The sequence below is a fragment of the Myotis myotis genome, unplaced genomic scaffold (assembly GCF_014108235.1).
Source record: "Myotis myotis isolate mMyoMyo1 unplaced genomic scaffold, mMyoMyo1.p scaffold_m19_p_19, whole genome shotgun sequence".
NCBI lineage: Eukaryota > Metazoa > Chordata > Mammalia > Chiroptera > Vespertilionidae > Myotis > Myotis myotis.
This window is the reverse complement of record NW_023416323.1, coordinates 5,223,997-5,249,113: the sequence shown is the minus strand read 5'-3', so window position 1 is coordinate 5,249,113 and position 25,117 is coordinate 5,223,997. Positions and strand designations below refer to the sequence as shown.

At 44.9% G+C, this 25,117-nt stretch overlaps 1 protein-coding gene across 3 annotated transcripts in view; it reads left to right on the top strand.

Moving 5' to 3' along the window:
• HNRNPUL1 (heterogeneous nuclear ribonucleoprotein U like 1) overlaps positions 1–25,117 on the top strand; it is a 36,352-nt gene that overhangs the window by 5,042 nt on the left and 6,193 nt on the right. For 2 of the 3 annotated variants that reach the window (XM_036345837.1, XM_036345839.1), the window contains exons 3-10: positions 2,246–2,402; positions 3,430–3,602; positions 5,129–5,268; positions 7,756–7,855; positions 9,565–9,677; positions 15,161–15,427; positions 16,558–16,680; positions 16,783–16,911. In XM_036345837.1, coding sequence (XP_036201730.1) covers positions 2,246–2,402; positions 3,430–3,602; positions 5,129–5,268; positions 7,756–7,855; positions 9,565–9,677; positions 15,161–15,427; positions 16,558–16,680; positions 16,783–16,911 — 1,202 coding nt within the window. The remainder of the gene's footprint in view (positions 1–2,245; positions 2,403–3,429; positions 3,603–5,128; positions 5,269–7,755; positions 7,856–9,564; positions 9,678–15,160; positions 15,428–16,557; positions 16,681–16,782; positions 16,912–25,117) is intronic. The other variant, XM_036345838.1, reaches the window with a different exon arrangement.

Below are 25,117 nucleotides of genomic sequence, written 5' to 3'. Positions count from 1 at the left end.
TAATTAATAAATAATGATATAAGAATAAACTCTGTATTTTGCATGCTCACAGCTGTAAACTTCCTTTTGCCCCACCCTGTGTACATGGCCCTTACCCTCTACATAGATCCCATCTTTCCAGAGAGACTTTGCATCTTCCATTTGGGCTTTGTCACTCTGGCAAGATTCTTTTAAAAGAAAGAACATAGTCCCGCTTCCAGGTGTTAGAAGAGGGGAGTCTTCATGGTTATGTTTTCAGATGTTGGTGTCAGCACCCTGGAAAATTTAGACCTGGAAGCAGTTACTTGGGTCTTATTTAGAATCTTTGAATGTGGAAGCCAGAAAGGACCTTCTAAATCTAGTCTAAATCTAGTCAGGTATTTCCCATGCTCTGAAGAACATTGTTCCAGGAGATGTCATTAGGGACATCTCAGAAAAGGTTTCTTGCCCAAACATCTGGAAACACGCATATACTTTACCACCTCTGGGAAAGTCACTGTGCTCAGAGCATTAAAAGCCCTGAGAAGTCCTGGATTGAAAAAAGTTCTATCATGTGGTTTAGGATTTCCTAAACATGTAAATATATCTTTGCAGAACAAAGATTTTCATTATGCCAGTTTGGGAACACATGTAATCCAGTTCTCTCCCTGTTTTATAGATTGGGGATATGGCTTGTCTGATGGTAGAGCTTGGGTTAGAACCCAGGAAATTGGCTCCTGGGACACTGCGTTTGTGTCCTACTGTTTGGAAAACTGGGTCCCACTCTTGAGTAATGACAGAGCCTGGACTGACTCCTAGTCTTGTGCTCCTTTCACTATTTTGTGGCCCCAGTGCCATAGTGAATCTAGTTGAGTCTATCTAATTCCATTCTGGTTCATCCATAAAGTGAAATCCCCAGACATTTCTTGTGGGTGGGTCAGGATTTTAATAAATGTAGGTTAAACTGCAGATTTATGTCAGACTCTGTGAGACTTGTGGTATCATTTGGCCCAAGGAGAGTATTTTTTGTGCTATTATCAACAGACATTTATCAGGGCCTCCTGTGAGCTCAGTGTTGTGCTGAGAACCAGGCAGGCCCTCTTCAGATGGGTGAACACCATCCCTGTCCTGGAGAACTTCTCTGAGAAATTTGGTCTGCATGCCCAAACTAGGGCATGGTCCAAGGTGGTCTTGGGTTGCGTGCTGAGACAAGTAAATATAAGTGATCTACAGCATCATGCATACTGAGATGCTGTGGAAGTAGGAAGATTAGGTTGAATCCAGGGTTTGCTCTGGATTAGGTACTGATTCTTGAGAGTCTGCCTAAGATTGGGACATTCCTGTGGTCCACAGCATGTTATCCCATCCTGACTTTCTTTCTATTCAGGATGATTCACTGAGGCCATCACAACTAAGGGCTGGCTTAAGTGAAGACCCTCCCTTCTTGAGTGCTTAAAGCCAGTGGAGTTAGCTGCAAAATGACAATACATTGTTGAATAGATCTTCCCCCCTCCTTTGTAAGATTGAAGGAGCTTTGTAAGAACTGAGATGGAGCAATTCTTTGGGAGGAGAAATTTAATGGACTCCTGAAATCTCAAGTTAAAAGGATCTTAGAAGTCCTCTCGGGATCCCTCCCCCTGCGTGCAGGCCAAGGTGGTTGCCAATTGTCATAGGCCCTTTGTAATTAGCCAGAGGCAGCTATGCCAGCTTTAGGTCGGTCTTTAGAGAGCTTGTTCTTATTTAGTGCTGAAGTCCCCTCTGCCTCCCCATGAAACCTAAGATTATCTGACAACTCTCATTTCATCAACTGCCAGTGCTGATGTGCTGGCCAGGCATCCCCGACCTCCCTTTGCCCTAACCCTATTCTTTAGTACAGCCTTCTGGCTCCCTTAGCAGGCTTCCATTGAATTCAGCAAGCTGCCTGTGCCCAGCCCTTTATCAGTGCAGTCAGGATCCTGCCAGCATCTCCTAAGGCAGTGATGGTGAACCTATGACACGCGTGTCAGAGGTGACATGCGAACTCATTTTTTTGGTTGATTTTTCTTTGTTAAATGGCATTTAAATATATGAAATAAATATCAGAAATATAAATCTTTGTTTTACTATGGTTGCAAATATCAAAAAATTTCTATATGTGACACGGCACCAGAGTTAAGTTAGGGTTTTTCAAAATGCTGACACGCCGAGCTCAAAAGGTTCGCCATCACTGCCCTCAGGTAAAGGGGACCAGAAAACTGATAATTGAGGAATTTCTGAATGTCTTGACCATCTGGAATTGTCCCGACAGTGGAAGGGAAGACAGAGATGAAGCAAGAACCACCCACCAGCTTCCTCCCCCCTGAAGCATCTCAATTCAAGCCAGACAGACAACAATTCCAGAGTCGCAAGAGGCCTTATGAAGAAAACCGGGGAAGGGGGTACTTTGAGCACCGAGAAGATAGGAGGTGAGTGTGTGATGCAGTGGTCATTCTTGTTCCTGTAGGTCTCTATGTCTGTAGTCCAGTGCCTGCTAGGGCCTTTGTACTAACCAAGAGGAGCAGGCAGAGCAGGGTTCTCGCTGTTCTCGCTGCTCTTGCACTCTCCCCCCACTTCTTCCTGCACTCACTATCAAATTCAGCTTCCCAAAACTTTTGGCCCTTCCTCTTACTACAGGGTCAAGCCCAAACATCTTAGCCTTTCACGTGTAAGATACCAGCCTACCTTTTCAGTCCTTTGCCCCACTGCCCTGCAGTCCTGCATAGTGTCCTTCTTCTTTAAAAAAAAACAAAACTTTTTTTTAAATTGATTTCAGAAAGGAAGGGAGAGAGATACAAACATCAGTGTTGAGAGAGAATCATTGATTGGCTGCCCCCTGCACGCCCCCTATTGGGGATGGAGCCCGGAACCCCGGGGAAAGGGGGAAAGGCAAAGACAAAATATGGGTCATTACATATCCTTTCAGATGGGAACTTTTAGGAAGCCTGGTTTGTGAACACATTGTTATTACTGAGGTTTAGCCACGCCTTTGCACATCCCCCTTCCTTGCCCAAGTACCCTTTGGGCTACCACAGCCTCTCTTTAGTAACAGTTCAGTGTGGAGGCATGCAGAGGTTATGGGTCAGAATCTTGGGGTGTGAGAGAAGAGTCTCCTTTGAAAAAGTTCTCTAAATGACTCTGATGGCCCTCTTTAGCAGAGCATGCCCTCTCTGATCCCTGCCGCCCCTCCCGCCCGCCCCCCCCCCCCCCACCACCACCACCACCACCACCAGGAGTTAACAATCATTGCTCTCATTGCAAAGATGTAGGATTAACAGAGGGTTGGGTGGGGTTTTTTTTTGTGTGTGTGTGTGGGGGGGGGGTATTTTGCTAACCTCTGTGGGAACAAATTAAAATCCGGGAAGGCCACTTGTACATTCCAGCAGAACCTTCATTCCTCTTCCTCTGCACTCGTTCAGCTGTTCTTATGTGACTTAACCCCTATTTCTGACACAGGGGTCGGTCTCCTCAGCCTCCTGCTGAAGAGGATGAAGATGATTTTGATGACACCCTTGTTGCCATCGACACATGTGAGTCTCTGTGTGCCTGTCTGATTCTGCCTTCCAGTTACTATTTGGAAACTGCCTTGGCCTTCACAGAATCTCTGCCCAGCACCATCCAGAGCCAGTGTAAGTCCAGATAGGGTGCTGGTCTGGAGATAAGACCTGCTCCCGGCTCCAGCTGTGGAATCCTGAGCAAGTCGTTCTATTTCTCTGAGCTTCTCTTCATACTCTAATACCTCAAAGGACTTCCAGTGACACTCTGCAGAGGAAGGATAAGAGAGCAGTTTGGAAAACCCTGAACACCCTGTACACACTGGGGGTTCTAATCTAATCAGGAAGGGAACCTGAGTGCCTCTGGGGAAACTTAACTCTTTGGCGACCAGTTTCCATTAGCTGCTCACGTTCCTGGTGAAACCAATGCCGCTTTGTCCTCTGAGGCATTAACCTGGTCGGCCTTGCTCTTTGTCCGCCAGTTCAGTTTTCTTTCCACTGGATAAGTGGCTTTCCCCTTAACTACGTATCTAAACACTTAGAGGAATGATTATAGAGATCCTGTTCTTCAGACCTAAGACAGAAGCAAAATGGTAGAGACTGTGAATCTGAATTTTTAAATGCACCCAGGTCTAAAAACACTGGACTTTTCAACAGCAAAAAGTAAATAACAGTTCGTGTATTTTGTTGCAAAGCTCATATTTATAGAGCAGTGACTACATGCTTTCAGAAGATAAAGCCATTTTTAAAGTGCTGGGTGGCAGTGGTCCATGAAGCAGCATCTGATCAAATGCCACATGTACAGACCGTGGCATTTAGCCTTTAAGACAGTGGCTCTCAAACTTCTGGCCCTTTAAATACAGTTCCTCATGTGACCCAACCATGAAATTATTTTCGTTGCTACTTCATCACTGTAATGTTGCTGCTGTTATGAATCGTAATGTAAATATCTGATATGCAGGATGGTCTTAGGTGACCCCCGTGAAAGGGTCGTTTGACAGCCAAAGGGGTCTCAACCCACAGGTTGAGAACCGCTGCTTTAAGAGAAAAGGGCAAAGATTCTCTCAGGAAAGATTCTTAGAGGCATGGCTGGCTCCTTGAGTGGGAAGAGTCCGAGCTACAGCAGGAGAGTCCTAGGCCTACAAGAGGAGGTGGGGGCCTATGTGCCTTGTCATGTGTGAATCAGGGTCAGATATTTGTGCAGATGTTGGAGGTGGGAGTCTGACTTCCTTACTGATAGTGTTAGCACAGGGAGATGTTGAAGTGAATGGTAGTGGGGATTATTTTTTATGAATATAAAATCCTTTGAAATTGGTGAGGATATGGACCCTAACAAGTGTATATCTTTGTAAAAGACATTTGTGTGCAATTTCCAAAGGTGCCTCCCAATGACTGTCTTTGGACCCCATCCAGGTGAAGGACCCCAGTTTCTATGTGAAGTAGCTGCTTTGATCCTGTGCAGGCCAGTTTGCAGTAGTCCATACCCTTTCTACTGAAAGGGAGATTGGCGAGGCGGTGTGGCTGGTTTCTCATGAGCCTGTCCCCACAATGTGTCAGCTTGTGTACTCCTTGTTAACATTCTGAAGGAACTTAATTTTTGCCTATGCATGTCTCTGGCACCTTTAAAACATCAACCAAACTCCAGGCTTTTTCCTCCACAGATAACTGTGATCTCCACTTCAAGGTGGCCCGAGACCGGAGTAGTGGCTACCCACTTACAATTGAGGGCTTTGCATACCTGTGGTCAGGAGCCCGTGCCAGCTATGGGGTCAGAAGGGGCCGTGTGTGCTTTGAGATGAAGGTGAGTGGGAACAACAGAGGGGATAGGGGCAGAAAGCAGGTTCACCCTTTGGAATAGCCTGCCATCAGCCACCTTGGCCAGACCACAGTATTAAGAGATTTGATTGAGCATAGACTTTGTGTTCATGTTAAAAAAGTATAATGAACTTAAGAGAACTATACCATTGCTAAACACTATATCAGAAAAGCAGGCCTACTGTACATTTCTTCATCAAGCAGATTTTTCCTTGGTGGGATTTGACCCAGATATTATACAGCCAACCACTCTAGGGGTGACATGTTTGTAGAATTGAGAAAAGGAGTTGTTTGGAAGAAAACTGAGCTAGAAAGAATGAACTCAGGCAGCACCAGTTAGAGGGAAGCCTGAGGGAGAGCAGGGCAAAGAAGGGTTCTGCCATCAGGCTACCCTCCACCATCATCTCTCTGCAGTTCTGTGTCAGGTTATGTTTATGAGAATAACATGTTTCTGTTTAACAAAAGTTCAAATGATACAGAACAGTATGGGGGGGAGGGGAGGTGCAAAATTTATGCTCACATCCTCCCTGTCCCCTTTGTACACTCCAGAGATAACTTGTATTAACAATTTTTTTTTGTTGATTTTGTTTCCTTTTTTGTTTGGTTAATTCTTACCCGAAGATATTTTTCCATTGATTTTTAGAGAGAGTGGGAGGGAAGGGGAGAGACAGAGAGAAACATCGATGTGAGGGGGACACATCAATTGGTTGCCTCCTGCATTCACTCCTACCGGGACCACGGATTGAGCCTGCAACTGAGTTATGTTCCTTTGACCTGAATTGAACCCACAACTCTTCTGTCTACAGCTGATGCTCTATCTACTGAGCCAAACCAGCTAGGGCAACAGTTTCTTGTGTAACTGCCTTTATGTATCAACACATTTATGGTAGTTGATATTTATGGAACACTGCATGCAAAAGATATGGTGCCAAGCTCTACACAGATATCTCCGTTAATTCTCACAGTGCTATCATGAAATAGGAACTGTTAACTCCATTTTTTTAGAGGTAGAAACTGAGGCCTAGGGTTATTGCTTTTCATTGACTCTTAGACACTGTTGATTGTAAGTTACCCGTTGTTTTCTGTGCTGCTCATAGAGCAACACAGCCAATGAAATGCACAAAGTTCTCCCTTATCCCATCAATTTTAAATATATTTTTACAGATTTCAGAGAGGAAGGGAAAGAGAAAGCAATACCAATGATGAGAGAGAATCATTGAATTGATTGGCTGCCTCCTATACGCCCCCTACTGGGGATTGAGCACGCAACCCAGGCATGTGCCCTGACCAGGAATAGAACCTGTGACCTCCTGGTTATAGGTCGATGCTCAACCACTGAGCCATACCATACTATCTTTTTTTTTTTAATTGATTTCAGAGAGGAAGAGAGAGATAGAAACATCAATGAGAGAATCATTGATCGGCTGCCTCCTGCACGCCCCCTACTGGGGATGGAGCCCGCAACCTGGGCATGTGCCCTTGACCAGAATCAAACCCAGGTCCCTTCAGTGAACAGGCTGATGCTCTATCCACTGAGCCAAACCAGCTAGGGCCTTTTTTTTTTTTTTTTTAACTGCTGCATCATATTCTCATAATCTGGTGTGCCATATTCATTGGATGGGCTATAATGTGACCAGTGCCTTACGGATTTTTTTCTGTTTGTTTCTGATAATATAAACAGTGCCACACTAAATTGCTGGGTTGTACAGTCTTGTGCATTTGCAATTTTAAATGGAGACTCCCAAATCGCCCTCCAAAGACATTGAACCAATTTACCATCTATACCAAATATGAGTACTTGTTTCCCTGCAGCAAGTGTTAGAACTAAAAATAACTATATTTTGAGCCCTGACTGGTATGACTCAGTTGGTCGGGCCAGTTCGATTCCTGGTCGGCACATGCCCAAGTTTCAGGCTCGATCCCTGGTAGAGGGTGTGGAGGAGGCAGCCTATCGATGATTCACTTTCACATCGATGTTTCGCTTTCTTCCTCTCTAAAAATCAATAAAGTATTTAAGTAAATAAAAATAACTATTTTTAAAAACCTATCTCTGTGGTCCTGAACTCCCCTGAGCCCTTCAGAGGACCTGGCTTCAGAGTAGCTTAGATGCCTTTTCCCCAACAACAAAAGTCATCACTGTTTTTTTTGTTTTGTTTTTTATAATAGGTTTTTATTGATTTCAGAGAGTAAGGGAGAAGGAGAGAGAAACATCAGTGATGAGAGGGAATCACTGATCAGCTGCCTCCTGCACATCCCCTACTGGAGACTGAGCCTGCAACCCAGGCATATGCCCTGACCAGGAATCGAACCCTGACCTCCTGGTTCATGGTTTGATGCTCAACCACAAAGCCATACCGTGGCCGGGCAAGTCATCACTGTTTAATGCGTTACGTACTTCCTTCCTATATTGCCTCATAAACCACCTGCCTCCAGAGAATGAATCAGTCTGTGCCCTCTTGTTCTCTGTCCCCAGATCAATGAGGAAATCTCCGTGAAGCACCTTCCATCCACAGAGCCCGACCCGCATGTTGTCCGTATCGGCTGGTCCCTTGACTCCTGCAGCACACAGCTAGGTAAGGGGAGGGCAGCCAAACAGTCCAGAGAAGAGCAGTTACCTCTATCCCTGGATTCTCGCGCTTCCTAAAAATCTCTTCCCAGTGTTGAAATCAACAGAATTAGCCTGGGATGGAACAGACATAAGGATTACATATTGCCATTTCCTGTGTGGGCCAACAAAATTCAACTGGACGGACCACAGTTATGTAACAACTTTTCTGTGAAAACTGTATCCATCTTTTAGGAGAGGGTTCAAAGTTCTCTTTAAAAAAGATTAGTTGTCTCCTGTCCTTAAACCATGTTGGAAATAAAAATAAGTTTCTTAAGCCCCGTTAAGTTCTGTCTAGGGTTTTCTGTCCAGAACCTAACTCAGAGTAAAAGGTGAAACAAAGAACAGTGGGGCCCTGCAGGACTGGTTGGCAGAGGCAAGGGCTACCCTGTGAGAGGTTTTGAATTTTCCTAGGACCCCAGGGCGCAATGACTGTCCCCAAATAACTGATTTGAGTGACCAATGCTGAGACCTTCTGCCTTGGTCATAATCATCTGATTACAAAAATAATATATGCTCCTTGTAAAAATTTAGGCCATACAAATAGAGGAAAAATTAAAAACCTCCTAAACCTGAGAGATATAATTGTTCTGACTGTTAACTTAAGACTGATTCTTGAAAGTGAAAATGTTAGGTCAAAAAGAGTGTACAGCTTTTGTTCTGATACATATTAATGTTTTTTGTTTAAGACTTGCATATCATCTCATTTTATTTTTTGTCTAAGTTTTAAGGTGTAAATGGTGAGTTGTTGATACAGGTGAAGATACAAAATTCAGAATGGTCAAGCAGCTGTCCAGGGTCACACAACTGGTTCATAGAAGAACTGAGCTTGTTGGCTCTCGCTTTTCTGGCAGGATGCTCCTTGGGTTCCTGGCCAAGGATCTCTGTATAATCCAGGTGTCATCCAGGGCTCTTGGGGTCTCAGTCAGAATGCATTAGCCTCCAGTTCTGTAGCCTAAGGAAATCCAGTGTCTTTCCAAGGAGTTAAGACTTCTTGGTTTCCAGAAGCAAAACCCAGCCTCTTGGCTGATTGCTGCCCAAATCCCCTGGCACAAAAAATTGATGCCATTAGTAGATTTACTGAATATTGAATGTCACAGGGAAGGGTTGCATCTCAGTACACAGCCTTCCTCTAGTCCAGCTCTTTTCTTCCCCTCCCTTTCTTTCCAGATTCTCCCTTTCTGTGCAGAACAGTTCAGTTCTGCTCCTGTTCACAGACTTAACACTAAACCCATCAAGCCCTCAGGAGTTCTGCATATGCAATGAAAGGCTTCCTTTCAATGGAATCTTCCTCACCTTCCCCCTCCCCCCAAAAGCATCTGATTAGTAAACTAATAAAGAAAGTTGTTTGTTTGTTTTTTCTTAAAAGTGTGTGACAGCCCTGCTGGCATGGCTCAGTGGTTCCAGGAGGTCACGGTTCGAGTCCAGGTCAGGGCACATTGCCCGGGTTGCGGGCTCGATCCCTGGTGTGCAGGAGGCAGCCGATCAGTGATTCTCTCTCATCATTGATCTCTCTCTCTCTCTCTCTCTCTCTCTCTCTCTCTCTCTCTCTCTCTTTCTCTGCCCTTTAATCTCTGAAATCAATAAAAATATTTTTTTTTAAAAAGTGTGTGACAACCATAAAGGCTGTTGTGACCATCGCAGGTTTAACCTGCCTTTGCCTATTTCTTTCATCAGGCGAAGAGCCTTTCTCCTATGGCTATGGAGGCACTGGGAAGAAGTCCACCAATAGCCGATTTGAAAACTACGGAGACAAGTTTGCAGAGAATGATGTGATTGGCTGCTTTGTGGTGAGTGCCGGCAGCCTGTGGGAGTTGGCAGAACCAAATGTTGGTCCTATCAGGTGGACCTGCAGACTTTTTTCCCCCAGAATACCTCTGTCCATTGTCTGCACCATGCCAAGCCACTCTCGCCATACCTCTTTGTCCTTCTTTGACACATTGGAACGTTTGCTGTCATTTTGTTTAAAAATCTACCATTCTACCTGCCTGATCTTTTGTGCAAACCTATTAGATGGCACCTTGAAGAGGTTTCGGGTTGTTGGTTTGCACACCCTTCCTCCATTCCTAGATACCAGAGTGACATTTTCTAAACCCAGGAATTTCTTGCTTTTCTTTGCTGCCAAATAGCCTGTCTGCTCTCATTGGCAATTGCCCACTTTGGCATCATCTCATCCCTAAACTTCTCTCTTCCTTCACCTCACATTGGTTGAGGCAGGCTTCCTACATTGCACTGCCTCATAGGAGAACAGGAGTGGATGTAAAACAGAGCAAGATAGAGGGTGCCTGAGCTGCTGCCAAACTTCAGTCCCCAACAGCAGTGACCCACACAGTGCTATAGACCTGGCTGTCCGCTCTGGGACCAGACTCCCTAACCCCAGTCCCTGCTTTTCCACTCACAGCCATGGGCAACTTACCCTCCCTGTATTTCAGTCTACTCTAAATGAGAATCTTTGCACCTACCTCAGAATTTCATGTGGGATCATTAAATTAATCTATCAAGCACTGAAAATAATGCCTGGCACATGGTGTGTTGTCAGTAAATCCTACTTAGTACTGTTATCTTTAGGATTTACAGGTGTTTGTAAAATGTGCCAGGGAACCCTGGCAAGGAGTGCCTACCCAGGTGGATGCTTCCTCTGAGTCTTGTTTTCTCCCTCCCTCAGGTTTGTACACATGTACTCCTTTTTTTGTTTTTTCTTTTTTTTTTTCCCCTCTTACTTTGAAATAATTTTAAACTTAAAGAAAAGCCCTAAACAGGAGTGGATGTAAAACAGAACAAGATAGAGGGTGCCTGAGCTGCTGCCAAAATCCTCATAGAGTCTTGTCCAGATTCTAACATTTGCTTTACCATTTTCTCAAATATATATGATTTTGTCTGACCTATTTGAGAGTGTGTTGCCTACATCATGTCTTTATTTCTAGATATTTCAGCATGCATTTAACCACAGTAGTTATTAAATTTAACGTTGATATAATGCTAACTCAATCCACATTTAAATTCCGTCCGTTGTCTTGACAATATTCTTTGGAGCAATTTTGTTTCTGGTTCAGGATCTAATCTAGGATCACTTACTGCATTCTCTTGTCACATCTTTTTTTTTTTTTTTTTTTTTTAATATATTTTATTGATTTTTTACAGAGAGGAAGAGAGAGGGATAGAGAGTTAGAAACATCTATCAGCTGCCTCCTGCACACTCCCCACTGGGGACGTGCCCACAACCAAGGCACATGCACCTGACTGGAATCGAACCTGGGACCCTTGAGTCCGCAGGCTGATGCTCTATCCACTGAGCCAAACTGGTCAGGGCTCTTGTCACATCTTATTAGTCTGAAACAGTTTCTCAGTCTTCCTTTATCTTTTGTAACCTCATTGTATTTTTAATAAAAACCCTGTTTTCTTAAAAATTAGCCATGTTTATACTCTATTCTAAACCTGGAATTTTTTTTCCATTTAACAATAAAACTTGGCTATATCTCTCCCTGTCTACACAAATAATATAGATGTAACTGAGGTAGAGACATTTTTGAATAGTTAATTCACATATTCACATGGTTTGCAAAAACACCAAGAAATAGAAAAAGATACACAACATAAAGTCTTCTTTAGATCTTCATCTAAAGCAGCTTAGCTTATACATGTTATTCTACATCTTTTTTTTTCTTAAAAGTATATCCTAGAGATCTTTTTATATCACTTCCTAGAGGACTTCTTTGTTCTTTGTGTAATCTGTAGTGATTATGTAGATAACCATATTTATATAATCAGTCCTCTGTTAGTGGACATTAGGTTAGTTTCTTGCCTAGTCTGTGTAGTATTCTGATGTGTCAGTTTACCCTGGTTTAGTTCTATTGGTGGATCTGAAAGTTATTTGCTGGAGTGATTGATGCTGCAGTGACAGCTTATCTTTTTCCCACTTACCAGAGTATTTTCAAGATCTTTTTGTATTCCCACACATGGTCTCCTGTGTGGCCCCCTTCCCCATTGGAGCACTTTTAGCAGTGCTAGAGTGAGCAGATTACATATCTGTTTTTGTGGGACTATAGTTGTATTTATTTCTAAAATCATAACTTCTGGGTCAAAGATATATTTTTAAATTTTTATATCTACCACCAAGACTGCACTCCAAAGAGGTTGTAGCAATTTAACATGTCACCATCTGTGACAATGCTCCCTAGACTCTGTCCCATCTGAGCGTGAGGTTCTGTCAGTGTGTGGCAGTTTGGAACTCCAGGCCTTGACTCTTGCTTCAACCACATCATCTCTACTTCTGTTTTTTTAAGATTCCATGTGCAATTCCCTCTGTTCAAAGGATGCCATAAATTTTTAAAAGGCTCAGGTTGTGAAGTCGGAGGAGATGTAAAAATCCGTGACCTGAAGAAAGCTGGGGGAGGACACTTGTGTCAGATCTCGAGTTCTCAACATTCACAAAATAAAAAGGACATAATGGCCTTCCAGGTAGAGAGAACAGTATAGTCCATTTCAGGTGGAGTCTTGGGGATGACAACAAGGAAATGGGTCAGGTGAGGCTACAAAAATGGCACACTGAATAATGCCATGCCTAAAGACTTTGGGTCATTGGGCCTCGGACTGGTACCAGGACTTTTTTTTTTTTTTTTACAAACACACACACAATTTTATTTAACAGAGACCCCCCCCCCCCCCCCCAAATGCAAAATTTGGCAAGGGCTAGACCAGCCGTGGGCAAACTACGGCCCGCGGGCTTGAAATGAATAAAACTAAAAAAGACCGTACCCTTTTATGTAATGATGTTTACTTTGAATTTATATTCACACAAACACTCCATCCATGCTTTTGTTCCGGCCCTCTGGTCCAGTTTAAGAATCCATTGTGGCCCTCGAGTCAAAAAGTTTGCCCACCCCTGGGCTAGACAGTTAATAGCTAGCAGAGACAAGACTTAAATAGATGTTTGTTTGTTTAAGAGCTAGATTTGACAAAGAACACATGGGTTTGAATCCCATGTCCACTAATAATTCATGTGACCTTGATATATCACCATCTCTAGCCTCAGTTTCCTCATCTGTATGAAGGGAACAGTGATACTGCCTCTATCGTAGGCAATGCATATGTACATAGCATAGTTTCTGACACATAGCAACCACTCATTAGCTCCTTCTCTTTTTATATTACCCCATTTTCATTAAAATGAGAATTAGTAAAGTTGATTTTTCAACCTAATTTTGTCACTAACAACTAAAGTCGTGTGACTTTCACGAAGCACTGACCTTCAGTTTTTCATCTGTAAAATGGAGATAATTCTTCCCCAGCATAGTTTGCAGGTTGTTATAAAGAATTAAGTGAGATTAAGAAGGCAAAAATGACCCTAACCGGTTTGGCTCAGTGAATAGAGCATCGGCCTGCAGACTCAAGGGTCCCGGGTTCCATTCCAGTCAAGGGCATGTACCTTGGTTGCGGGCACATCCCCAGTAAGGGGTGTGCAGGAGGCAGCTGATCGATGTTTCTAACTCTCTGTCCCTCTCCCATCCTCTCTGTAAAAAATCAATAAAATATATATTTAAAAAAAAAAAAGAAGGCAAAAATGCTCTGTGCCCAAATATGAGTTGTTTCATATATGTGTTAAAAATTGTGGCACGAGGACTTTTAGCAAGAGTAATAGGACTACACTTGCCTCTTGAACAGAAGGCCCTGTCATTAGTAGATTTATCACGTAGTTTATGTGTAATATAAGTTCCTATAATAACGCTGGTGGTCATAAGGAAGGTTAATCCCCATGATGTTTATTTTCATGTTAGAACAAAGGTGACCAGGCCATTTATGCTCAGGTGAGAAGAAATGGCAGAGACCATGCTACAGGGATTGGTGCAGGATTTAATCTGGCAAATGTTTGCATGTCTGCTTTGAGTTGTCTTGAGCTGTGTAGGCACTTTGAGGTGACAGATAGGAAGGACTGTATAGAGCTGTGCCCTGTGAGCACGGAGGAGGATGGTGAGAAAACTCCTTGGGAGAAAGGGCTTTCACTTTGTTAAAGGGCAGATCGCAAGAAAAGAATACCACATCTTGTACTTTAAATCAGGACCCTGAACTTTACTTTGCTTCACTCTGCTGACTGATTCCAGGTTTTGAGCTTAATTGTAAACCTTTATCCTGTACCCAAAGTGATCTTTCTGAAACAGTTTTGAAAACCAGGCCACTTCTATATTTGAAACAGGTCAGGGGCTCTGCTCTGCCATCAGCATAAAGCTCTAACTCCTAAGGTGACAGAGAGACCCTCACATGCCGAAGGCAGGAGCCATGTCTCCATCTCACACTCCAGCCCAGCATGGTGCCTGGCATCTTGGAGTGAGAACCCCTATTTTGTCCTCACTATGGAGTAAACACACTAACCCACTTATTCCTCAGAACAACCCTGTGCACTGTGGTATCTTATCATGACCTTCCCTTTTTGATAGTAAATGGTAGAACTGAAATAGCCTGCCTTCCAAAGCAGGATCTTAACCACTAAACTTCAGCTGCTCAGTAGGGACTCAATGAAGAGTTACTGAATGTATTTGGTCACTGCCTGGCTCTCCAGGTATACTGAAATCACTTCCCCCTCGTCCTTTATGCTTCAGCCAGTCTGACCCTGTGTTCTCTTACTGCCGTATTTGTACACAAACAACACTTCTCTTTATGGCTCTCTCCCCCTTCCCCAAACTTGGCTTATTTCATTTTGTTTAGGACTTGGCTTACAGGTCCCCACCTTTCAGAGAATCTTGCTCCTCTGTAGGCACTTGTACTCAATTAAGATAGTGTCCTTATCTGGTTCCCCACTAGGCCCTGTCCTTTGTTAGGCCCAGATCAACATAGACATTCATACTAGGAAGAGCAGAAACTTGGAGAACATGTGTCAAACCAACAAGTGAATTCATTTGTGGAGCTGGATTTGACTGCCGTGGCTTTCTTCCCATCTGTTATCTTCACAGACTGCTCTTGAGTTGAGGATGGACAGGATTGCCTGTTCCTTCATCTTCTCAGGCTAGGCACAAGGCTTAAATAATTGGGCCTTCCTAAGATAACATGCTTCATAGCCACCAGCCTTTGGGTCTTAAACCAGGAGGGTTTGGGGACACATTCTCTGAGCTGTTCCCTGGTGCTGCCAATTGTATCTGTATGTTGAGAAGTGGGGTTACAGGTAAATCAGGGAAGCTGGCTGTATTTCTTCTCTCTGCATCTGCTCTCTCCAACTTGTGGTTCCCAGTGCCTTCAAGCTGAGCGTTGGCTTAAGGTTCTCTTCCTTTGCTTTTTCTTCTAGGACTTTGAATGTGGAAATGACGTGGAACTTTCCTTCACCAAGAATGGGAAGTGGATGGGCATTGCTTTCCGAATTCAGAAGGAAGCCTTGGGGGGCCAGGCCCTCTACCCTCATGTGCTGGTGAAGAATTGTGCAGTGGAGTTCAACTTCGGGCAGAGGGCAGAGCCCTACTGTTCTGTCCTTCCTGGCTTTACATTCATCCAGCACCTTCCCCTGAGTGAGCGGATCCGGGGCACTGTCGGACCAAAGACCAAGGGAGAGTGTGAGGTGAGTGGGCCTGGAAGACTAAATTAATGGCTGTCTCTCCTGGGCCACCGTACTGCTAAGGCAGAGGGGAGACATGGCAGCTGGGTGTGGTGAAAGCAAACCACCTCCCTGCATGAGTAATCTTAGAGAAAGGGCCCTCTCCCTCCTAACTCCTCAGGGCTGGACCAAGTTGAAAGCTGCTGTGAGAGTGACATGAGGTCTGTGGGTATGGTTTAGGCCAAAGAGAGAGGGGATATGATGAGAGACTTAAATCTTGGGAAGGTTCCAGAGGGAAATTGCCACACTGCTCCTTGGGTAAGGTCAGAATCTTGGAATAGGAGAAAAGGATATGAAGGTACTTCCAGGTGAGTGTTCTTCAAGGAGGTTGTGCAGCTTCTCACACTGACTCGAAGCTGTCTAAGAACAAAAATGACAACTGGCCTTGGGGATAATTTGGCTGCAGAAGCTGTAATGGTGATCTTTATTTCCAGACTTTTTTTCTGATATATAAGTGACTTTATGTTTATTCTAGAAAATTAAAGTTTCTCATTCCACCAGTCATAAATAAGTTTACTTCCAAAGTTTTAGATTTTATCTTGTTCTTTTTGCCGTGCTAAGTGCTCATTTCATACACAGACACATTTATAATTGAGATCTTATGGTATAAGCATTTTGATATTTAACCCTTTTCACTTAACATTATTTTGTAAATACCTATGTTTACCATTTCCCTCTTATTGGGCATTCGGTTGCAACTGGTTTCTGCAAATTCTAAATGCACTGATTAGATACGATGCTTGTCCTTATACATAGATTTTGTCCCCATCTCAAACTCCAGGAAAGTTGTACCACTTTCTGTGCCCACTCTTGTGTACCATTCCCAATGCATGGCCTTCCCTGTCAGAGGCCACTGAATTCTGCTAAACAAAAATGTAAATGCTCATAACAGCTCTTGGTTTTGTATTCGTCCCATACCAGGCCTAAGAGGATTTGATGAGCCTCATCTCTTTGAACCCCAACAACACTGAGGTAGAAGCTATTGCTTTCATTTCCTGGAGATGGCCATGAGATTTAGAGTCACCCTCATGGTCTCCAGCGAATCAGGGTGGTGCCTGCTACTGCTTCAGTGCCTCTCCATCATGTTCTTACAGATTCTGATGATGGTGGGCCTTCCCGCTGCCGGCAAGACCACATGGGCCATCAAACATGCAGCCTCCAACCCCTCCAAGAAGTACAACATACTGGGTACCAATGCCATCATGGATAAGATGCGGGTAAGGGCAGCCCCTGGTCTCTCCTTAGCCAACTCCCTCACCCCACCCCCTTTGCTGACCTACAACCAGGACCATGCACTCCTCATCACCTCCTATCCACAGGTGATGGGCCTACGTCGGCAGCGGAACTATGCCGGCCGCTGGGATGTCCTGATCCAGCAGGCCACCCAGTGCCTCAACCGCCTCATCCAGATTGCTGCCCGCAAGAAACGCAACTATATCCTAGACCAGGTACTTACTGGTGACCATGATGCTCCTAGAGAGGGACGAAGCCTATTGGGTATCTGGATATTACCCTCTTGTCCTTTTATTTTTCACCATAATGCTCGTGGACTGCAGTGCTGGTAAGATGGTCAGTCATACATGACAGCACAGTCCCAGGCTCTTAGTACAGCTCTCTGAGCCCTGTATGTGGGTGGGGTCTGGGGCCATGATCCAGGCCTAGCTCATGTTCTTAGCAGTCCAAGAGAACATTATCAGGTAAGGGCCATTTAATGAAATGGAAAGGGCATGGGTTTCTGAGCCAGACAGACCTGGCCTTAAACCCCAACTCTTTTACTAGCTGAGTGTCTGCAGCAACTGGCTTCATCTTTCAAATCTCAGTCTCCTGGTCTGTAAAATTGAGATTATAATGGTGCCCATCCCTAACACAGGGCCTGGCACATAGTAACTAGAAATTACTGTTAATTACTCTACAGAATAGGTATGTCCCAGTTGCTCTTAGCATGTTTTATGACTGTCAGGTACATATCTAAATCACATATTTTATACTGTGTTTAAATTAAGATCAGGGTTCTTCATATCAGGTGATCTGGGAACCTTTGATATTAAACACAATTTTGTATGCAGGTGCAAGCATGTTATTTTAAAAAACAAAAAAGCTAGACAGTTTTGATTGAGAATGGGAAGATTATCTGTGGCTTTCAACATTCCCAAAAGTATAATTGACCCAAACATAGTTAAGGATACCTTTCTCAGGGTAATGAATTCCTCATGTTTACCCCCTATGAGACAGAAGGACATGTGTCCTGAGGGTACAAAATCCTGTATTGGGGGATCTGTGAACAAGCCTCTGTTTCCTTAAACCTTGCATTCATGCTTTCTTAAAAACCTGTGAATGTGCAAATACATAAGGCCTGCCCTGGCCGCCTTGCTGGAGTGTCTTCCCTGTGTGCCAGTACTTGGTTATGGGGTTCCAAGGCCTCCTGGTGAAGGTGGGGCTGGGGTGGGGTTGGAAAGTCCAGGGGACCAATTTGCCTGTGCATGGGAGTTGGCATCTTATGCAAAACAACTGAGCGGGAGCTTGGGGTCATAAACGTGGAGATGTGGGAGAGTGGTATGTGCGCTCACGAGAGTGTGGAAGCTCTGCGCCCCTTCTCACATAACGGTGCCTTATGCATCTCTCCCATCTGGCTGGTCCTGAGATACAGCCTTTCATAATAAACTAGTGATCTATGTTTACGGTTGAAGAAATGATGCCTTATATCCAACATTTGAAAGGAGTACATAGTAAAAACTTCGTTCTTAAAGACAAAAAGAAAAAAGGCTATTGGCGGGTGATAGTTCTTGATAGGCAAATTAATTTATAGTTTTTAAATCCTCATTCAGGGATATATTTGTTGATTTTATTTTATTTTTTTAATCTTTATTGTTGAACTTATTACATATGTTTGTTGATTTGAGAGAGAAGAAGGGAGAGGGTGAGAAACATTGATATGAGAGAAACATGGATGGGTTGCCTCCCACACATGCTCTGACCAGGGATCAAACCCACAGCCTAGGTTTGTGCCCTGACTGGAAATCAAACCCACAACCTTTTGGTGTACAGGACAATAGCTCCAACCAACTGAGCCACACCAGCCAGGGCTAGACAAATTTAAATGGTCTTGCCAGGCAGTTAGGTGTTGGGAGTGGACATCTGCTGTGTGCTAATGAAACAGCCATGCTAAGAAAACTGAAAGTTGATCAAGGCTGGGCCATACCCTGGCCCTCTTCTGTGATGGTGGACATGTGAGATTTGCTCTGGGTTCTGCAACCATTGGATTGATCCTTTAAAGACTCACATATGTGAAGAAGACAGTACATGATTCCCTAATACTAAATTTTGATGCAAACAACGAATTGAGCTAATGTTTCAAATATTTATTTCTGGGGACTGGAGGGGACTGTTCAGCACAGGATAGTCCAAAAGCCAAACAGGGCTACTGCCCCAGCTCAGCCCCATCAGTAATGCATATAGCCAGCCTTTTCTTTCTTCAAAGACTTCGTTCTTTAACCCTGGCCTTGCTTTGTCTCATTGTTGTCAGGCCATTTGGAATTATAGTTTGACTTGGCACCAGTGGGACTCAGTGTCTTACAAGGGGGAGCAGTGTTGATTTAGCACCCTGAGGATTCTCAGCAAGTATTCCCTGCCTGTCATTTTGTCAGTTTGCTGATTAAATTAGCTGTGAAGCCCATTTCAAATGTGTGGCTCAGTAGCGGAGGATTATAGTCCTAGGGGTAAGTCATCCTAACATTTTTATCCAGCATATAAAAGTGGGCCATCCCTGGAGGTCAGGCTCCAGCTCCTTAGCCAGGCCAGTACAGCTGGCTCTGTAAACAACACACTTGGTTTTTTGAGTATGTGCTGGCTTGTTCATAGGAGGGGTCCAGGGCTCTACCAGGTATACTTTGGTCTTCAGGGCTGTCCTGATGGAGGGATATGCAGGTTGGGCCAAGTGATCCAGGCCAACAGTAAGGCAAAACTACCTAAACTCTGAAGGTGGGGGAGGAGGGTTCTCTGGTTAACCATAGATTGGAGGATTGACTTGGGGCCTCAAACTATAGGTTACTCGAGCCTGGGAAGAGGTCTGAAGCCAGTGATTTTACCTGTTGGGGCTTAAGCCCCAAACGTGGGTTCCAAGAAACCCTCTGGTGGGGGTGAGGGGAGGCAGTGTAGAAGATTCAGAGCAGGCCTTCCCACCCCACTAGCTTTAGCTGTGAGGGATAAGTTGATCCATAACTGTCTCCTGAGCTAGATAGAATTCCCTGCAGTCCTGGAGCTCATCTTTTCCCTTCTCTGGTTCTTCCCAGGAGATCAGACCTCCATGCATTTGGCTCCTCTGAATCTCCTATTATGTAGGTTGGATTCTGTAATGCCCATTATTGAGAGAAAAGCAGAATGTGCCTGCAGAAGGCAGGTGAGGCTGTGTGAGCTAGGACTCTGCCTATGTATGGTTAGGGCCCCAGCGCCTACCCCAGGGTATGTCTCATTGGGCACGAGCCCTTGGTATTATTGGGTCTTTGACCTACATTCCATGATGACCTGAGTATCCTCTTCAGATCATGTGTATGTTATAGCTGTGGAACATCTGAGGAGAAAAAGAAGAGATGGATCACAGGGGAAACAGGCCTCAGAGAAAAGGAACCTGTTCAAAGTCATGCTGTTGATTTACTGGTAGAACATGTCTCTGCTGACTTCCCAGATGGCCACGGCCCAGAATAGTTGGAGCCATGGTGAGAAATTGGGAGGTGGGATGTCTAGGCCAGCACATGGAGGATGATAAAAAGAATTGAGGCTTTGTCCTGTGGGCAGTGAGGAGCCATAATTATGTTTTCATCAGGGAGGGATATGTTAAATTTGCCTGCCTACTAAAAGACCTGAGAAAGGGGAAGTAGGCCACATTGCTTCAAGTGGTTCTGTTACTGGTGAAAAAACCTCAAGAATGAGATACTGCCCAGCCTATTCCTAGCCTACCAAGGACCCACAAGAGTTGGTGCACAGCAGGAGTTGGCCCTCTGAGGCAACAAAGTTGCCCTCCTAGAGGCTTCTGAGAAGGCTTCTGTGTGGCAGAGTTGAGGGCTGCAGGCTAGGAGCTCCCTTAGGGCTCTAGCAGTCCAGAGCCAGGCCAAGCAGTGATCCCTAACCTCACCTCCCTAACCTCACCTCAACCATCAGAATGTGTGGTTCTAGTCCTGTTTTGCATCCCTATTGACCTTGCCACGCCTTTGTCTGAAACAAACCTAGGTATAAAGCAGAGGCACAGACCTCTTATTGGCAGGCATTGAGAGAAAAGGGTGTTTCTTTCCTCCACCCTCCCTGTTCCCAGGGCCTCAGCCAGTTCCATAGTAACATTCCAGCTAGTTCTCACCCTACATGTGGGTTCATTCCACTGGGTTTACCTTACTGTGAGCCCAGAGTGAACTCTTGTCACCAGCTTTAAATTTGTTCTACTGGGATTCAGCCAGGTTTCTCCCACTGCCAGCCTGACCCCACTGAGCTATGGATAGGGAGACAGGTGAAAGTGGACATAGGACAGTGGGACTCTTACAGAATCTGGGCTGTGAGCAGCATGCTGTGTTCCTCCCTTACTCCCCCAGGCTGTCACGCACCAAAGCTGCCCAACCAGCTCCTCTGAGAAACCTAACTCCTATCCTTTAGCCGACATTGCTGGAGATTGGGGGTGGCCCGGGGTCAGGGAACACAGCCCCAGCATACCTTCTGAGAGTCAGCAGCTTCAAGCTGGGTGGGACTGGGAGAAGTAGGAGGTAGGCAGAGAGAGCTCACACGGCTGGGAAAAGCTGATCCAGCTGTTGTGCTGGTCTCTCTTAGCAACAGACACTAGCAGCCCCCAGTGACCACGACAGTCCTGGGCCAACCTAGGGTCTCTGACCTCACTGTGTTTGCTGTGGCAACAGTCGCCGCCAGCTAACTCCCTTTTTTCCAGGAAAGGCAAGTATTTGTATTCCTGCTGGTGTGGTTTAGACGCTCTTCCCTTCCCCAAGCCAAGAGGTATGGCAAGGGAGGTGCCATCTAATAAATGGTAACCAAGAGGGTTCTCTGCACCTCAGTTCTAGAGTGTCTGACGAGGCATTGCTCAGAGTCTAGCCACTTCTCAGAACAGAAGCCAGCTCTTTAGGAGTCCAGTCTGCTTCACCCCCATTCCTCCCATCCCATGAAACTTTAGGGACTAGCCCTCTTGGCAGTATTGCTTAGGACATTGACACAGCATGTCTGCCCCATAGAATCCCTCCAGGAGGTGTTTATCTCTGTCGTCGGGGTTCAAAGGAGTCAAAATAGGATCACATCTTATGGGCAAATAGACCCTGGGAATGGTCTGGGGGCACATTCTTTTTGGCATCCATCCACTCTGGCTTTTGTGCCAAGAGAAAACTCATTATTTAGCTGGAGAAAGCCAAATTCTATCTTCTTATGACCAGATGCCCCCTTCTCGGTTTTTTAGGCGTAGAGTCCAGGAAGAGCAGTAGGGAGAGGGACTTGACTATTCCCCTCTAACCTGATGTGCTTTTTTTTTTTTTTTTTTTTTAATATATTTTATTGATTTTTTTACAGAGAGGAAGGGAGAGGGATAGAGAGCCAGAAACATCAATGAGAGAGAAACATCCATCAGCTGCCTTCTGCACATCTCCCACTGGGGATGTGCCCGCAACCGAGGCACATGCCCCTGACCGGAATCGAACCTGGGACCCTTGAGTCCGCAGGCCGACGCTCTATCCACTGAGCCAAACCGGTTTCGGCGCCTGATGTGCTTTTTAACAGCATTTGTGTGCCCACCACACACATTCTCTCCCTCTCCTTAATGAAAGTGGGGACACTTTCCCTGGGGAGTAGGGAAGAACATCTTTGCCTGGTGTGTGTGTCAGGGTCACTTGGATATTGGTTTAGAGCGGGGTTGGGGAACCTTTTTTCTGCCGAGGGCCATTTGGATATTTAGAACGTTGTTCTTGGGCCAAATAAAATTTTTAACTTAAAAATCAGCCTGCTATATTTGGTCAAACATTTAATTAACTCACCCCTAATGCCTTGGCAGGGCCAGAACAAATGATCTTGCGGACCTTAAATGGCCCACAGGCTGGACATTCCCCACCCCTACTCTAGGTGAGGAGCAGGTGTGTCCTAGGCTGGTGCTGGCACAGACCAGGGCCCTAGGACACATCTGAGCAGTAGTAACAACAGCTTCCCTTTATTGAATACAGTAGGTCCTCGGGTTATGTCGGACTCGACGTACGTCGTTTCGTGGTTACATCGCCATCTCCCATTTATTTATTTAAAAAAAAAAAGTTTCATCATTTTGACGTATGTACATATGTGCTTTATGTTTTTTATTATTTACTAGAGGCCCAGTGCACAAAAATTCATGCACTTGGTGGGTCCCTCAATCTGGCCTGCACCCTCTCGCAGTCCAGGAGCCCTCAGGGGATGTCCACCTGCCAGCTTAGGCCCGCTGTTGGACATTCTTAGTGCTGCCCAGGAGGCAGGAGAGGCTCCCACCACCACTGCTGCGCTCACAGCCGTCAGCCCGGCTTGTGGCTGAATGGAGCTCACCCTGTGGAGCACACACCCTGTGGGAGCGCACTGACCTCCAGGGGACAGCTCCTGTGTTGAGCATTTGCCCCCTAGTGGTCAGTGTGTGTCATAGTGACGGGTCATTCTCAGTAGTTCTGCTGTTAGGGCCAATTTGCATATTACCCTTTTATGATATAGGATTTACCACAAGTAAAGGTCAGGAATTGTTACCTTTTAAATTTTTTTTACTGTTTCACTTCATTGTTCCATGTGAGTGACGTGGGTGCTTATGTAGGTGGGTTCCGACTTACGGCGAAAATCGCGTTACGTCACACTGTAGGAACGGATCTCCGATGTAACCTGAGGACCTACTGTATTCAATAAAGGGAAGCTGTTGTTACTACTGCCCAGATGTGTCCTAGGGCCCTGGTCTCTGCCAGCACCAGCCTAGGACACACCTGCTCCTCACCTAGAGCAGGGGTGGGGAATGTCCAGCCTGTGGGCCATTTAAGGTCCGCAAGATCATTTGTTCTGGCCTGGCCCTGCCAAGACATTAGGGGTGAGTTAATTAAATGTTTGACCAAATATAACAGGCCAGTTTTTAAGTTGATAATTTTGTATGGCCCGAGAACGATGTTCTAAATATCCAAATGGCCCTTGGCAGAAAAAAGGTTCCCCATCCGTGACCTAGAGGAAGGGAAGAGAACATTACTAGCAAATCTGCGCCTTGTCAAGCTTACTAGTTAGAAACTTGGGGGTGAGGCCGATGTTTCAGAGAAGGACTGAGGGAATGAAAGAATCAATGCTGTGAAAACAATTTATGCAACTGTCACAAGAGGCTTGTTAATTATGATATCCATTCAAGTATTTTTAAATTTATTTTAAATATATTTTTATTGGTTTCAGAGAAGAAGGGAGAGGGGCAGAGAGATAGAAACATCAGTGATGAGAGAGAATCATTGATCTACTGCCTCCTGCATACCCCACACTGGGGATTGAGCCCACCACCTGGGCATATGCCCTGACCAGGAATTGACCTCCTGGTTCATAGGTTGACTCTCAACCACTGAGCTACAACTGACCAGGCAACACAGATGTTTTTAGAAAGACATAAATTTGCCTACCTGGTTTGGCTCAGCGGATAGAGCGACGGCCTGCGGACTGAAGGGTCCTCGGTTCAACTCCAGTCAAGGGCACATGCCCAGGTTGCGGGCTCAATCCCCAGGGAGAGGCATGCAGAAGACAGCCAATCAATGATTCTCTCTCATTGATGTTTCTATCTCTCTCCCCCTCTCCCTTCCTCTCTGAAATCAATTAAAAATATATTTTTTGCCCTAACCGGTTTGGCTCAACGGATAGAGCAGGGGTGGGCAAACTTTTTGACTCGAGGGCCACAATGGGTTCTTAAACTGGACTGGAGGGCCGGAACAAAAGCATGGATGGAGTGTTTGTGTCAACTAATATAAATTCAAAGTAAACATCATTACATAAAAGGGTACAGTCTTTTTTTTTTTTTTTTTAGTTTTATTCATTTCAAACGGGCCGGATCCGGCCCACAGGCCGTAGTTTGCACACGGCTGGGATAGAGTGTCGGCCTGTGGACTCAAGGGTCCTAGGTTTGATTCCGCTCAAGGGCATGTACCTTGGTTGCGGGCACATCCCCGGTGGGGAGTGTGCAGGAGGCAGCTGATCGATGTTTCTGACTCTCTATCCCTCTCCCTTCCTCTCTGTAAAAATGAATAAAATATATTTTTAAATAAATAAATAAATAAAAATTTTAAAAAAATATTTTTTTTTAAAGGACATAAATTTAATCATCTCTAGGATAAGACTGGAAGTAGGTGGATGAAGAGATTCTTATTCTAAACTTTATACCTTGTACAGTAGGTCCTCGGGTTACGTCGGAGATCCGTTCCTACGGCACGACATAACGCGATTTTTGCCGTAAGTCGGAAACCACCTACATAAGCACCTACGTCACTCACATGGAGCACATACACAGCAGTAATGAAGTGAAACAGTAAAAACAATTTAAAAGAAAGAACAATTCCTGACCTTTACTTGTGGTAAATAAATAATAAAAAACATAAAGCACATATGTACATACATCAAAATGATGGAACTTTTTTTATAAATATATGGGAGATGGCG